Raw genomic sequence first — 15,858 nt, forward strand, 5'->3', positions numbered from 1 at the left:
ATTTGTGAAAATAAAATATGTAATATTATTTAACCAGCTAAAATAGTGTACATTTCAAAAGTGAATATGCATGTCAATATAAAATGAAAAAAAAAAAAATCACCTTCTAAAATAGACATTTATAAAGTGAATATTCATTTGTGAAAATAAAATATGTAATATTATTTAACCAGCTAAAATAGTGTACATTTCAAAAGTGAATATGCATGTCAATATAAAATGAAAAAAAAAAAATCACCTTCTAAAATAGACATTTATAAAGTGAATATTCATTTGTGAAAATAAAATATGTAATATTATTTAACCAGCTAAAATAGTGTACATTTCAAAAGTGAATATGCATGTCAATATAAAATGAAAAAAAAAAAAATCACCTTCTAAAATAGACATTTATAAAGTGAATATTCATTTGTGAAAATAAAATATGTAATATTATTTAACCAGCTAAAATAGTGTACATTTCAAAAGTGAATATGCATGTCAATATAAAATGAAAAAAAACAAAATCACCTTCTAAAATAGACATTTCTAAAATTATATAACAGGCATGAAAATCCCTCACCTTTCGGCAAAATTCGCCGATTTGAAACCAAAATAGGTGACCTACGTGAATCGTGTAGATTCGATGAGAGAATTTTTTGGGGGGGACGGTATTCATATTCAGTGAACTGCGAACAAGTGCGCGTGCCAGAATTGGTGAATTTGGTGAGTGATGGTTTCAGGCCCGGACTGGCTAATCGGGAGCACCGGGAGAATTCCCGGTGGGCCGGTCTGTTTTATTTGGCCACGAGGGCCGGTGTTGTCATGGCACTGGGTTGAAATATGGATGCTCTAGAAACTGTGGACGCGGCCAAATGTACTAAGCTGAGTAGCCTAACTTTTTCCTAAAAACCATTCAGTGACGGATTTAGGCCTGGACGGCCCAGGGCGGCACGGGGCACCCGCGCAAGAAAAAACAAACAAACGAATGCGCGATCGGGTTTTTACCGCTCATTTGCACGCAACGTCAATGATATCATGTCACTCGGTGGGTAAATTAACCTGGTCGGGAGGGACTCGGAGTGTGCGCTCGGAGAAGACAACTCACTCAAAAGTATACAAGAAGAAGGGATGAGGTGACGTCTGTAGGGACAGCGGGACAAATTCTAAATCAACGCTAAATTATGGTAAGGCAAAAGGTCTAAGACACCGGAGGCCGATTTAAGTAACGTAAATAAATAAAAAGGAAGAGGGGAAAACATGCAAAAGATAAAGACATGTTTGCAGCTTACTCATATCGTAATAATAGTAGGCAAATAATAAAATATGGCCTATCACTTATGTTATGTTGCTTGCTATGCTATTACACATTGGCCAACAATATTAATTTTTCTGTCCAACTAGCTTAACCAGTGAGTAAAATGTGATTTTGTAACATGTAACTTTTTTTTTTTTTTTAAACAAACGTAATAGCCTACTTTAATATTTTACTGTAAAATTGTGCAATTTTGTAGGATTTATGGTATTTTGTTTTATTTATTTGTCCCAATTTGTAATAATTTAAGTATATACATTTATATGAAATAGCAAAATTTTATGTTAAATTCATTTTAATAAAGATCTACATTTCTAAATTTCATTCATAGTGATAGACATGAAAAATGTGCCTGGGTTTAGTGGACGATTACTGCCATCTACTGGAAAGCAAACACTTAATTAAATTAAAATTAAAATAACATGAATTTTTAACTACAGCCACTAGATGGCTAGAGAATTAATCAATGGTTCACATTATAAAATCATTATTATAACTATAAAAATAACTTTATATCAAACTATCATTTGTACTATCATGGGTATTTGAAGATATTTTTGAAAAATACAATTATTTACAAGGCCGTAGAGAACAGTGCACTATTGCAGACTTATATACTGAGGTTTTAATTACATTATTTTAATATAGTCAGTCGTGAATTAAAGTGGGCCGGTCTAAGGCATGAAACTGCAGGGCTGAAAATGAGTCCCAATCCGGCCCTGGATGGTTTCAATAATTTTAATATTTTCTGGTATATCTAAGTTAAGTTACAAAGGAGCTCTGTTGACATAGACTTAGCTAACGTTAGCTATAGCTTGATGAATTGAGTCATTGAACACAGCAGAACGCAACATTAGCCAGCTAGCTAAAGCTCTGGTGGAAAATTATTAGCTAACGCTACCGTTTTTGAGGAGGTAGATTTTGAGGTGAGGGGACTGATAAAGCAGAAGGTACAGTGGATACGGATTTTGACTTCAAAGTACGCTGGTACGATTTGTCACTCTAAACTACGCAAAAACGTAGCCTCTGTGCACGCGCAGTCCTCAAATCAAGCAACAGCAAAAGAAGAAGAGTTCGACCAATCATAGCGCTAGGTTTTTCCCCCAAATAGCAAGTGGGCATGATTGACAGATGCGTAAAGCCTAGCATTAAAAAGAGACTGAAAATCGACACCAATAAAGATTCCCTCGATCCCCCTTCATAATACTTAGTAAGGAGGCCATAATATTTTTTGACTCATGGCTGAAGTTAAGTTTCTCCAGCTCTCCACATCTCAAAATGCATCAGATTGATGCTTTAAAATATGGAATATTTAAATTTTTCTTACGGGAGAGCATGTCCCCGGACCCCCCTAGAGGGGTAATATCCTTCTCACCTTTTTCACCCCTGACCCGTTTTCATGGCTGATATAATTATAATGCATTATTTCACCAGCTATACAACGGTTTTTAAATACATAATCCAGCAGTGATGGGCGACTGGAAAAGTCAAGTTGTGTCATTGATCTTTGTGTTAAAGTACTGCAGTGGTGAGTGTTGCTCATGCTGTGCGTGTCTCTGTCTCAGACTCTGGCAGGCTCTGTGTCTAGATCTCGTCCCTGAACTCTGTCCGCTCCTGATCGAGGATGTGATCCACCACGAGGAGGCGGTGCGGTCGGCCGGTGCGGAGGCTCTGTCCAGCGCCGTCAGCCAGTACCAGGAGCAGTCGGCCACCGTTCTGGCCCAACTCACTGAGCTCTACCATCAGAAACTCTACGTGAGTCTCACACACTGGAGATTTAGGACCAGACATGAATATTTCATCAAGACTTGATTGAAATTCATCTGTGAAATTAAAGCCGTTGTGTTAAGTGTCATAAATCACTCAGAGGGGCTTTTATAATTCATATTTTTAATTCATTGCCCTAATATTTAAATTGAATGGCTGTCGTTGTGAAGGCGAATCACTCTGGATTGTCATTTGCATGAATGGGAGGACTTTGATTGATGCTCAGTGATTTCTGTGTGTTCTTGTGTTCAGAGACCTCCTCCGGTTCTGGACGCTCTGGGACGCATCATTTCTGAAGCTCCTCCAGACCAATGGGAGGCGAGGTAAGAAATCATTTCTATAATAGCTGTGGAGTTATTATAGACATTTAGAAATGTTTTATGTATTTTTTTGTGGATTTGATTCCAGTTTAGTTTTTTTTTTTTTCGTATTTATTTATTTGTTTATTTATTTATTTATTATGTATTTGAACAACATCTGTGGCAATGACAGAGTTATTACAGAAATTGTGGTTACTTAAAAAATTTATATTTTATTTCATTTTGGGTATCTGTGTATCTATTGTTTGTTCGTTTACCTGTGTCTGTCTGTCTATCTATCTATTGTTTGTTCATTTTACCTGTCTATCTGTCTGTCGTTCTATCTATCTATCTATTGTTCATTCGTTCTTTCTTTCTCTTTTTCATTTTTGTTGTTTTACCTGTGTGTGTCTGTCTGTCTGTCTGTCGTTCTATCTTTCTATTTATCTAGCTATCGTTCATTCATTCATTTATTTGTTTTACCTGTGTCTCTATCTATCTATCTATCTATCTATCTATCTATCTATCTATCTATCTATCTATCTATCTATCATCTATCTCGTCTTTGGACAACATCTGTGGCAATGTCAGTTACTATAGGAAATATAGTTATATAATAGTGCATCATTTTTGATGTTTTTGATTTAATTTTAGTTTATTTATTTTTTTGACTTTTTTTAGGTAGGCTATTCATTTTTGATTTCATTCTTAATATCATTTTACAACTCTTATGTGGATACCAAGAACAAGTTTACTTTCAAGGCATGAGGTAAATGGATGGAAAACTTAACAGGGTTGTCATGTCAGTCTCATACAAAGACATGTAATGTTCTTCAAAATGTATTTTAAACATTCACAGTGCTTCACATTTGCCCACAGAACATCCATTATAATGCATTTCTTGTCATATATCAGTTTCCTGCATGGAAAGGGCTTGTGAGTGATGTGTTTCCTATTTGCAGGTGTGGCATTGCTCTGGCGCTGAACAAACTGGCTGAGTTCCTGGATGAGAGTCAGGTGACGCCCCTCTTCCTGTTCTTTGTGCCTGACGCTCTGAACGACAGACATGCAGAGGTGCGGCGCTGCATGCTGGAAGCGGCGCTCTCCGCCCTCAACACACACGGCAAGGTACACCTCCATCAGATGCCCCGTCCAGCCTCGTCCTCCTGAAGCGACGTTCACTCTCTGACGATGTTTTTGTCTCTCAGGACAACGTAAGCTCTCTGCTGCCCGTGTTTGAGGAGTTTCTGAAGAACGCGCCGCAGGACGCCAGCTATGACTCCGTGCGGCAGAGCGTGGTCATCCTCATGGGCTCGCTGGCCAAACATCTGGACAAGAGTGACCCGAAAGTCAAACCCATCATGGCCAAGCTGATCACAGCCCTCTCAACTCCGTCACAACAGGTCTGCAGCTATTTTGATTAGCATGCTCTTAATCTTTATAAAGAAACTGCAAGTAACGCATTGAATTAAATGAGAAATTATGTAGAAAGACTGAAATAGCATTTTCATGCAAAATGTTCTCTTTAATTTACAGCTTCAAAAATCATTTTTGATGCATATAAACGACAGTGTTAAAAATATTAACATGCGTCTCTCTCTGTGTGGTCCTGCTCAGGTTCAGGAGTCGGTGGCGAGTTGTCTCCCTCCTCTGGTTCCTGCTATAAAGGAGGACGCCGGTGGGATGGTGCGGAAGCTCCTGCAGCTTCTGCTGGAGAGCGATAAATACGCCGAGCGGAAGGGAGCCGCGTACGGGCTGGCCGGGCTGGTCAAAGGTCTGGGCATCCTGTCTCTCAAACAGCAGGAGATCATGAGCACTCTGACAGATGCCATCCAGGACAAGAAGAACTCCAGACGCAGAGAAGGTGAGGGTTATGAAGCATTATTAATAAAAACCAACAAACGATTGCATTAAAGTGTGCTGTATTGGCATGACATATAATATATTTATTTTTTTATATATATTTTAATATTTATTAAAAATAATATGTAATGTTTTATGCATTTATGTACTGTGTATATAATATTTATATATTTTATATTAAAATATTTGCATAATTTTTTTTTCTCCAAAACACAGCCAGCGAATCAAATTACTTGTTTAGCTTGTTGAAAAAAAATAATTTAAAAAATTGTTTATTAATAATAAATAAATAATTAGTGCTGTCAAACCATTAATCGTGATTTATCGCATCCAAAATATAAGTTTGTTTACATAATGTGTGTGTACTGTGTATATTTATTAAATAGAAATACAAACACGTGCATGTATATATTTAACAAAAATAAATTACTTATAAAATATTTATATTTATAATATAAACTATATATAAATATATATCTATACATGTAAGTATTTCTTAAATAAATACATATATATGTGTGTGTATTTATATATACATAAATATACACAGTACACACACATATATTATGTGTAAACAAACTTTTATTTTGGCTGTGATTAATCGTGATTAATGGTTTGACAGCACTATTAAAAAATACATTAAAACGAAACATAAACTATACTGAAATCAAAAACAATGCAAAAGAAGTAACCCACTGATTAAATAATGATATAAACAATCATTCCTGTGTTAGTGCATGAGGTTCACATATGGGTGAAGCAGGTTCGAGTTTTGCTTGTGGACCACACTCTTGTATTAAATAAACAACAAATGTTAAAAATGTAAGAAAATAATAAAGTAATATACGATAAATGTACAAAGAATTCTAGTAAGAGTTGAAGGTCATACTAAGCCTGTCATCTTCTCTCTCACAGGTGCTCTGTTCGCGTTTGAGATGTTGTGTAACATGCTGGGGAAGTTATTTGAACCGTACGTGGTTCACGTCCTCCCTCACCTGCTGCTCTGTTTTGGTGATGGGAACCAGTACGTCAGAGAGGTACGAACACTCATCCTGTCTCATACTGCATCATAACTAGTTTTTGTTTGGTTTGCCACTATTCAAGTTTCGTCAAGGTGCACTGGGTGGCCCCGCCTACAGTCACGTCTCATTTGTGCATGCTGCATCATGATTTCATGGTTTCTTGTGTGTCAGGCTGCGGATGACTGTGCCAAGGCCGTGATGAGGAATCTGAGCGCTCACGGGGTGAAACTGGTGCTGCCGTCTCTGCTGGTGGCTCTGGAGGAGGAGTCCTGGAGAACCAAAGCAGGTCTGCTGCTCACTGTTAACACCATGTTACCCATATTGATATTACCATATGAATATGTAAAAATTGTTTTGTTGTTTATGTGAGTTCTTGGGAAGCAAGAAGATTATTATTTTATAATGGTATATTTTATTTAAATTATTATAATGATAGTTTATTATGATTATTTTTAATTTTATATTATTATAGTATATTATTATTTTTATGATATGTTTTATTCTTAATCATTAACATTTATTATCACTGTCTCACTTGGAAATGCAGAGCATTGTTTATTTTTAATTATTATAATTTTGTTTATTTTATATTATTATTATTATTATTATTATTATTATTATTATTGCATTTTTATTAATTATCACCATCTCACATGAAAATGCAGAGCATTGTCTAATTATATTTATAGCATTTTGTATTTTAATTATAATTAAAGCTTGTTTCATAGTTCTGTATTTTATATTATTATTATTATTATTATTATTTGCATTTTATAATGAATCATTATGACTGTCTCACATGGAAATGTAGAGCATTGTTTATTTTATTTCATTATTTTAATTTTAATATATTTTAATATTATATTATTATTATTAGTTATTTTATATTTTTTATCATCAATAATTATCAGTCTCACATGGAAATTGTATATTTAATTATTTTATTTTTTACTATAGTATTTTTTTATAATTATATAAATATTATTTATTTAGATATTTTTATTAATCATTATCACTGTCTTACATTGAAATACAGATTGTTTTTAAATTATTTAATTTTTGTTTTTTATTTTAGTTTTTATAATATTATTATTTATTTTATATATTTTTATTAATCATCACTCTTGCATTGAAATACTGAATGTTTTTAAATTTATTTTATTTTTATGTTTTTATTTTGTTTTTATAATTATATATTTTCATTATTATTATTATTATTATTTATCTAATATATATATATATATATATATATATATATATATATATATATATATATATATATATATATATATTATTTATTTATTTATTTATTTATTTTTTTATTTTTTATTAATCATTATCACTCTCACATGGAAATGCAGAAGCATATTGTTTTAGTTTTATTTATAACACATCACTCTGTGTGTAGGGTCGGTGGAGTTGTTGGGTGCGATGGCATACTGTGCTCCTAAGCAGTTGTCCTCATGTCTGCCGAACATCGTTCCCAAGCTGACGGAGGTTCTGACGGACTCTCACGTGAAGGTGCAGAAGGCCGGTCAGCAAGCGCTCCGACAGATCGGCTCTGTTATCCGCAACCCTGAAATCCTGGGTATGAAATATAAAAGTTTAAAGAAAGAGCTGACAGAAGTGCTTAAATCATTATCTGTCAGTGTAGAATTTTTCCTGATGTGTGAAAGACTCCCAGCGCTCTGTTTGCTGTGTATATCTGCTTTTTTTTGTTCGGGTGGGAGGTGTAGCACAGTGGTTAAAGTAGTGGGGCTTTAATGTGTCCGTTCTGTTGTGCTGACACTGAACTCATATTGTGAATTCAACAGCAATCACCCCCATACTGCTGGACGCTTTGACTGACCCGTCTCATAAGACGCATCACTGCCTGCAAACGCTGCTGGACACCAAGTTTGTGCACTTCATCGATGCTCCGTCTCTGGCTCTGATAATGCCCATCGTCCAGAGAGCGTTCCAGGACCGATCCACCGACACGCGCAAGATGGCCGCGCAGATCATTGGAAACATGTACTCTCTTACTGACCAGAAGGTAGGAAATGATTCTCACATGACCACAACTGTGTGACGGGAAGAGTGCACGGATAAATTATTGATAATAAATACTACAATATTCCATAAAAAAATGAGTTGTCAGTTTTGATTTAATGCCGACTTTAAAATATTAGCAAAATTAGCATATTAATCAGCATATTTATAAAAAAAAAAAAAAAAAAATCAGCATATTAGAATGATTTCTGAAGGATCATGTGACACTGAAGACTGGAGTAATGATGCTGAAAATTCAGCTTTGATCACTGGATATTAATTACATTTTAAAATATATTCACATAGAAAATATATTCACATTTTAAATTGCAATAATATTTCTATTTTTACTGTATTTTTGATCAGAGCACAAGATTTTTTTCAAAAACAAAAAAATTTCATACTTTTTAATGGTATTGTAATATAAATAAATAAATCAGTTTTTATTATTTATTTAATATTTCAATTCTTTCAGTTGTTTATATTACTGTTTAGAATGTATTTTTATCTAATAATGTGGCCTAAGCATCCGCATTTTGGGATAAAAATGGTTAATTCTGATTATTTATATGAAGTTTTATTAGAATTAAATGCTTTTTAAGTCACCTTAGGCCAGTAATTTTAGGTAAGAACACCTGTTAACCATGGTAAATCATTGTAACGGCCTTGAGTGGCTCATTTCTTTAATATCTTTGTGTCGTATTGGTTTGCAGGATCTGTCTCCGTACCTGCCCAGTGTGATTCCAGGACTCAAAGCGTCTCTGTTGGACCCTGTGCCCGAGGTAATACAGTCTGCACTGATCCGTGGAAACTCTTAAAGCCCACTGGTATAAACTTTGTTATAAACGCCGCCTGTCAATCTCCCTCAGGTGCGGACCGTGTCTGCGAAGGCTCTGGGTGCCATGGTGAAGGGTATGGGCGAGACTTGCTTCGACGATCTGCTGCCGTGGCTCATGGAGACGCTGGCATCAGAACAGAGCTCTGTGGACCGCTCTGGTGCCGCTCAAGGTGAGAGCGGATCTGTGCTGCTTCACTGCACCATTAGGGGGCAGCAGAGAGCTGCAGCACACTACCAGGGCTTGAAGTGCACTTTTTCCCCAAGAAGGACTTTAAATAATAATTACACCAGCATACATGTGTTTGTCTTTCTACTTCAGCATATTGATGTAATGTTGTGTTTTATTCCTCTTTATCTTCATCTTTAGGTCTGGCTGAGGTGATGGCAGCGTTAGGTGTGGAGAAGCTGGATAAACTGATGCCAGACGTGGTTCAGACGGCCAGTAAAGTGGACATCGCCTCTCACGTCAGAGACGGATACATCATGATGTTCATCTACCTCCCTCTGACCTTTGGGGACAAATTCACCCCGTATGTGGGTCCCATCATTCCCTGCATTCTAAAGGTAAGACAACATCACTGAATACTTTTTAATAATTTCACATCGTTTCTCTCCTGCATTTTCAAGATCAGCAGAAGTTCAAAAAGTTTGAAATCAAAATTATGTGACGCTCTATTTATTTTCTTAGATTTATTATAAGAATGTTTACTTAAAAAAAAATTGTTTAAGAAAAAATTAAGAAATGTATTTTCTTAGTAATAAATTATTAATAAAGTAATTGTTTATTTATCTAATATTTATGAAAATAAATATTAAGAAATTAATTTTCTTAGTAATAATTTATTACAAAAATGTATGTATTTTCTTAATTTAAATATGAATTACTTAATAGTAATATTAATAATTTCAGTAATATTTAAATTTAAATACATATTAAGGTATTTATTTTCTTAATAGATTATTGTTAAAGTAATGAATTAATGTTTTTTCTATAATATTAAAGAAAAGAATGATAATTTCTTAGTAATAAATTTTTATTATTATTAAGGTTATTTAAATTCAAAAAAAGTTATTTTATTAGTAAATGAGTAATGAATTGTTTATTTTTATAGTATTTAAGAAAATAAGATATTTTCTTGGTATTATTATTATTATTATTATTATTATTAAAGTAATTATTTAAATAAGTTATTTTATTAGTAATAAATTATAAAAGTAATGAATTGTTTATTTTCACAGTATTTAAAAAAATAAGATATTTTCTTGATAATATAATATTATTATTATTATTATTATTATTATTATTATTAAAGTAAATATTTAAATAAGTTATTTTATTAGTAATAAATTATTAATGAATTGTTTATTTAAGAAAATTTAGATATCATCTTAGTAATACATTATTATTATTATTATTATTATTATTAAAGTAATTATTTAAATTGAAAAAAATGTAATTTTATTAGTAATAAATTATTATTAAAATAATGAATTGATGTTTATTTTTATAATATTTAAGAAAATAAATGTTAAGATCTTTATTTTCCTAATAAATGTAAGAAAATATTTATTTTCTTAATGTTGCTGGTTATTGTGCAATGATGGATCAGCCTGTGTTTCTCTAAAGTAAAACATTAATTATAATTTAATAACTCTCAGTACCTGTATTTTTCTTTGACTTAAACAAGGCAGTGTGGGTGGAAAAAGTATTAACCAATAATATCCTGGACTACTTTTCACAATTCAGTCAAATCTTACAGAATGGAATAGGGTTCATTCCCTGTTATTTCCCACTAAATATCATTTCACTCTCAAATTGCACATGATTTTTGATCTGTTACTGTTTTTATGGGTTGTTTATACAGGGATATTGTTCTCATCTAGTCGTTCAAGCCTCCTAAACACAGATAAGCTGGTCTGTTTGATTGACTCTGGGGTAGACTAAGATCTGTGTGTTGTGTGTTTGTGTGTTCAGGCTCTGGCCGATGAGAACGAGTATGTGCGAGACACGGCCCTGCGCGCGGGCCAGCGCATCATCAGCATGTACGCCGAGACCGCCATCGCTCTACTGCTGCCAGAGCTGGAGCAGGGCCTGTTTGACGACCTGTGGAGGATCAGGTACCGCACACACACTCTCTCCCATCAGCCTTTTAAACGGTCCCTCCATCAGTTCAGAAGTTTAGACTGTTGTCATAGCGATGGATGCTGATGCTGAGGGTTTGTGTTCTCTTAGATTCAGCTCGGTGCAGTTGCTAGGAGACCTGCTGTTCCATATCTCCGGGGTATCGGGAAAGATGACAACAGAGACGGCATCAGAGGATGACAATTTTGGCACTGCCCAGTCTAATAAGGTAACACGTAATGAGCCCCAGGACATTCAGGACAGGTTCTGACAGCTGTGCTTTCATTAGAATACCAAAATATATTCCTCGTTTCCTGTTGTGTCCGTGTTCTAGGAAACAGTGTGTGTAAATGTTGTATTTTTAATGACTTTGCCCAGGCCATCATTGGAGCGCTGGGTGCAGAGAGACGGAACCGGGTGCTTTCGGGGCTCTACATGGGCCGTTCAGACACACAGCTGGTGGTGAGACAGGCATCTCTCCATGTGTGGAAGATTGTGGTGTCCAACACGCCACGCACGCTTCGAGAAATCCTGCCAACACTCTTCACGCTGCTGCTGGGCTTCCTGGCCTCCACGTGCCCAGACAAGAGAACGGTACAAACACACATCCAACTACAGTCTGATTTTAGTATGAAGAGAAAAAGATGCACGTATTTCTGTGCGAACATTTACATCAGAACTGTAGTAGGAGTTTTATATCAACTGGAAAGCAGTGTATGTAGCAGCATCATACACATTGTGGCATAATGTTATTTATTTATTAATACATGCATAACTTTTTGGGGGTCTAGATTTTGATGAATAAATACAGTTATGAATTGTAGTTCACTTCAGAATTAAAGTTTCCTGATAATTTTACTCACCCCCAATGTCATCCAAGATGTTCATGTCTTTCTTTCTTCAGTCGACAAGAAATTAAGGTTTTTGAGGAAAACATTCCAGGATTATTCTCCATATAGTGGACTTCATATCGCAGAATGGCCAAAAAGACCATCTCATTTTCTCCCTTCAACTTCAAAATCGTCCGATATTGTTGTTTTACTTTTTTGTAAAGCCTGTTCGCTTTGTAAACACTTGCACAGTACTTTCACCTACGTCACACATGACCCTTCCAACATGATTGCTTAATGCGTGGCGCAAGATGAGCATTTGTGGTTAAATAGTATTTAAATTGTTTTTTTGTTTTTTTTTAGAAAATAACAGATTGTTTCACTAGATAAGACTCTTATTCCTCGTCTGGGATCATGTAGAGCTCTTTGAAGCTGCACTGAAACTGACATTTGAACCTTCAACCCGTTGAACCCCAGTGAAGTCCACTATATGGAGAAAATATACTATATATTATATATTAAAAACCACCTATATTTTTTTTTTTTTTTGTGCATCTTAATACGAAAAATGTGTTTTCTATTTTTTAAACATTTTTTTTATTGTGAATCATTGTTCAAATATCAATTCTGGAAAGTGTAGTCTTTAAGTAAGGACCAAACATTCACTTCTGTCATGCTCATTTTGCGATCTAGCTAGTTTTCAGTCAGCTGGTGATATGATGGGGAGTTTGTGTGACATCTTTCAATGGAGGCATGTTATGGGCGGGTTTTAGGGTAGCGCTGCGGGGCTGCTGGTCCGACAGTGGAAATGCAGCGTGATTTTGGCCTTGCAGCTCTAGGTCAGAGGCTATTGGCCCCACCCGGCATGCTGTTAGCCCTTGCTCGCACTGGCCCGACAGTGGAAAAGCGGCCATTGTGTATTAAGCATCATACACATTGTGGTGTAATGTTATTTATTTATTTATACATACATACCTTTTTGGTGGTCTAGGTTTTGATTAATAAAATAGAGTAATAGGAGGACTTTTATGTAATTTGTAAAGCATTACGTATTTAGCATTATCCGCAATGTGCCGTAATGGGCATTTAAATTATTATAATAATTTTTTTGGTCTAGATTTTTTTTTTTGATGATGATGATGATGATGATGAATACAGCAGTGAATTATAGTAGGATTTTGTATGTCATTTTGAAATCAGTGTGTAATGTTAATTATTAGAATTTTTTTCATCATAGATTTTGATGAATAACAGTCAGTAATGCCTTGCATGTGTTCTTGAAGTTTATGGTCTGTGTTTCCCGTCTGTCCTGCTCCAGATCGCTGCTCGTACTTTGGGAGACCTGGTAAGGAAACTGGGTGAGAAGATCCTGCCTGAGATCATTCCCATCCTGGAGGAGGGTCTGCGCTCAGATAAGAGCGACGAGAGGCAGGGCGTGTGTATCGGCCTCAGCGAGATCATGAAGTCCACCAGCAAAGATGCAGTGAGTTGCAGCTGATAATGCTCAACAGGTTCTTTATGTTTATATCATTGATCATCATGACTTATGTTTGTGTGTCAGGTTCTGGTGTTCTCCGAGTCTCTGGTTCCCACCGTGCGGAAGGCCCTGTGTGATCCTCTGGAGGAGGTTCGTGAAGCGGCTGCCAAAACCTTCGAGCAGCTCCACGCCACCATCGGTCACCAGGCCCTCGACGACATCCTGCCTGCACTGCTCAGACAACTGGTACTGCCTCCTACCCACAATCCTCGCTTTACCTTGCATTGCAGGGAAAATAAATAACAATCAGTAGTGATCTTTAAAGAGACAGAACGATATTAAAAAATAAAAGGGATAAATAATTTAAGTTGTGCTCAGTGGATTTAGTATATGTACTCTACCGTTCAAAATTTTGGGGTCGGTAAGATTTTTTAATGTTTTTGAAAGAAGTCTCTTTTGCTCAGCAAGGCTGCATTTATCTGATCAAAAATACAGTAAAATCACTAAAATTGGGTAATATTATTCATTTGTAAAATAACTGTTTTCTATTTGAATATATTTTGAAATGTAATTTATTCCTGTGATCAAAGCTGAATTTTCAACATCATTCCTCCAGTCTTCAGTGTCACATGATCCTCCAGAAATATGCTGATTTGCTGCTCATATTATCAGTGTTGAAAACAGTTGTGCTGCTTAATATTATTTGTGGAAAGCATGATACATTTTCTCAGGATTTTTTGATGAATAGAAAGTTCAAAAGAACAGCATTTATTTGAAGTTGAATTTTTGGCAACATTATAAATGTCTTTACTGTCAATTTAATGCATCCTTGATGAATAAAGGTATTCGTTTCTTTAAAAAAGTTAAACTTCTAACCCTAGCTGCCAGTTTCTATCCACCTACACTGCTTTGAAGCAGCATGTTTTGTGAAAAGCACTAAAATCTACTTGCTTTTTGTTGCAGGAGGATGAGGAGACGTCAGAGTTTGCGCTGGATGGATTGAAACAGGTCATGGCTGTGAAGAGTCGGTCAGTCCTGCCTTATCTGGTTCCCAAGGTGAGCTCTCTTTACTAGTGGCCTCTTTTAACTAATCCGTGCATAAACACTGATTTGTAGACCTATGTATACAGGCTTTGACTAACTCCATAAAAGCAGTTTTCTCTGGCCAAGAGCTGCTCTCTTAGACAGCAAGAGACCATCTCACTGACATTTAAAGTGACCATGTTCTGTTTTTTTTTTGGGTTTTTTTGGGTTTTTTTGGGGGGGGGGGTTAAATGTAATTATTTACAACATATGTTTACTTGTTCTAAATATCTTCAAAACAAATATATTCAAAACAAAGGCGCCTTGATTTGTTGGAATCATGGGAGGTGTTGTCTTCATGTCTACTGACTGTGGAAAAGAATCAGGATGAGACTCAAGCAGAAATCATATTAATGGATGAGCTAATGTATTAAAGATTTATTAACATTACTGTAGTATAAAGCAGGCCGCTGGAGCGATTAATGAGAGACGAGCGCAACACACGGCTCGAGAACAGCAGAGCTTTTATTATGCCACAGTCGCTGCTTCTGCTTCTTCCGGTCAAGCGTATGTGGGGTAACGCAGCGCTGTTTATCATATTAGATACATTTGTGTGTTGAAAGTTGTTATAGTGCTACTCTGCGTTCGCACGGCGGCTGCTATGAGACACTTGTTGCACACTGCAGTAAGCTAGATCGATATTTGGCATGGTAAAACGTGGTACTCACGGTAAATCAAGAAAACGAGATTTAAACAATAACATGATTAGTTTTCTGTCAATTAATGCATCCAAACAGTTGCTCACCTGTCTAATAAAACACATAATATATTAATGCGTCCTTGGTGTTTCCATGGTTTGGTGTGGATATTTTAATATAAAAATCCTACATATTGTGCCTTTAAATCCGACTTTGTTTCCCTGTTCACACAGATTTAGTATCGCCACCAATGTTCCCTCTAATTTTTTTTCTCGCTGAGCAAAACTTTTCTCTGTTGAGCGCACATTTTGGTCACCTGAGCAAAAACATACTTTATATCAGACCTGTACAATGAACGTAAACGCATACAAAAAAATGGTTTTATCATGCAACTGTAACATTTAACTTTAATGTGCCTTTTCTATTTTATTTGACCCTTGATGTAACTTAGTGATTTATTAAATAATATGTTTGAAAACAAGCAGTTCAGTCACTAAATTAAGCACATTTTAGGTTACTTGAGATTTTTTCACATTGCTGTATTAACTGTACCAGTCTTTACCAAGAAATTGTATTAAAAAATAATTTGTCCTC

General features: G+C 35.4%; 1 protein-coding gene across 2 annotated transcripts in view; it reads left to right on the forward strand.

Annotated features, from left to right (window-relative positions):
• gcn1 (GCN1 activator of EIF2AK4) overlaps positions 1 to 15,858 on the forward strand; it is a 54,107-nt gene that overhangs the window by 21,838 nt on the left and 16,411 nt on the right. For both annotated transcript variants that reach the window (XM_048211416.1, XM_048211415.1), the window contains exons 30-47: positions 2,860 to 3,049; positions 3,314 to 3,384; positions 4,323 to 4,488; positions 4,569 to 4,763; positions 4,978 to 5,224; positions 6,139 to 6,260; positions 6,417 to 6,531; positions 7,654 to 7,833; positions 8,060 to 8,280; positions 8,990 to 9,058; positions 9,146 to 9,284; positions 9,482 to 9,678; positions 11,090 to 11,232; positions 11,348 to 11,465; positions 11,615 to 11,830; positions 13,385 to 13,549; positions 13,628 to 13,789; positions 14,507 to 14,599. In XM_048211416.1, the coding sequence (XP_048067373.1) occupies positions 2,860 to 3,049; positions 3,314 to 3,384; positions 4,323 to 4,488; positions 4,569 to 4,763; positions 4,978 to 5,224; positions 6,139 to 6,260; positions 6,417 to 6,531; positions 7,654 to 7,833; positions 8,060 to 8,280; positions 8,990 to 9,058; positions 9,146 to 9,284; positions 9,482 to 9,678; positions 11,090 to 11,232; positions 11,348 to 11,465; positions 11,615 to 11,830; positions 13,385 to 13,549; positions 13,628 to 13,789; positions 14,507 to 14,599 (2,809 nt within the window). The remainder of the gene's footprint in view (positions 1 to 2,859; positions 3,050 to 3,313; positions 3,385 to 4,322; positions 4,489 to 4,568; positions 4,764 to 4,977; positions 5,225 to 6,138; positions 6,261 to 6,416; positions 6,532 to 7,653; positions 7,834 to 8,059; positions 8,281 to 8,989; positions 9,059 to 9,145; positions 9,285 to 9,481; positions 9,679 to 11,089; positions 11,233 to 11,347; positions 11,466 to 11,614; positions 11,831 to 13,384; positions 13,550 to 13,627; positions 13,790 to 14,506; positions 14,600 to 15,858) is intronic.

This window comes from Megalobrama amblycephala, linkage group LG12, assembly GCF_018812025.1.
Source record: "Megalobrama amblycephala isolate DHTTF-2021 linkage group LG12, ASM1881202v1, whole genome shotgun sequence".
NCBI lineage: Eukaryota > Metazoa > Chordata > Actinopteri > Cypriniformes > Xenocyprididae > Megalobrama > Megalobrama amblycephala.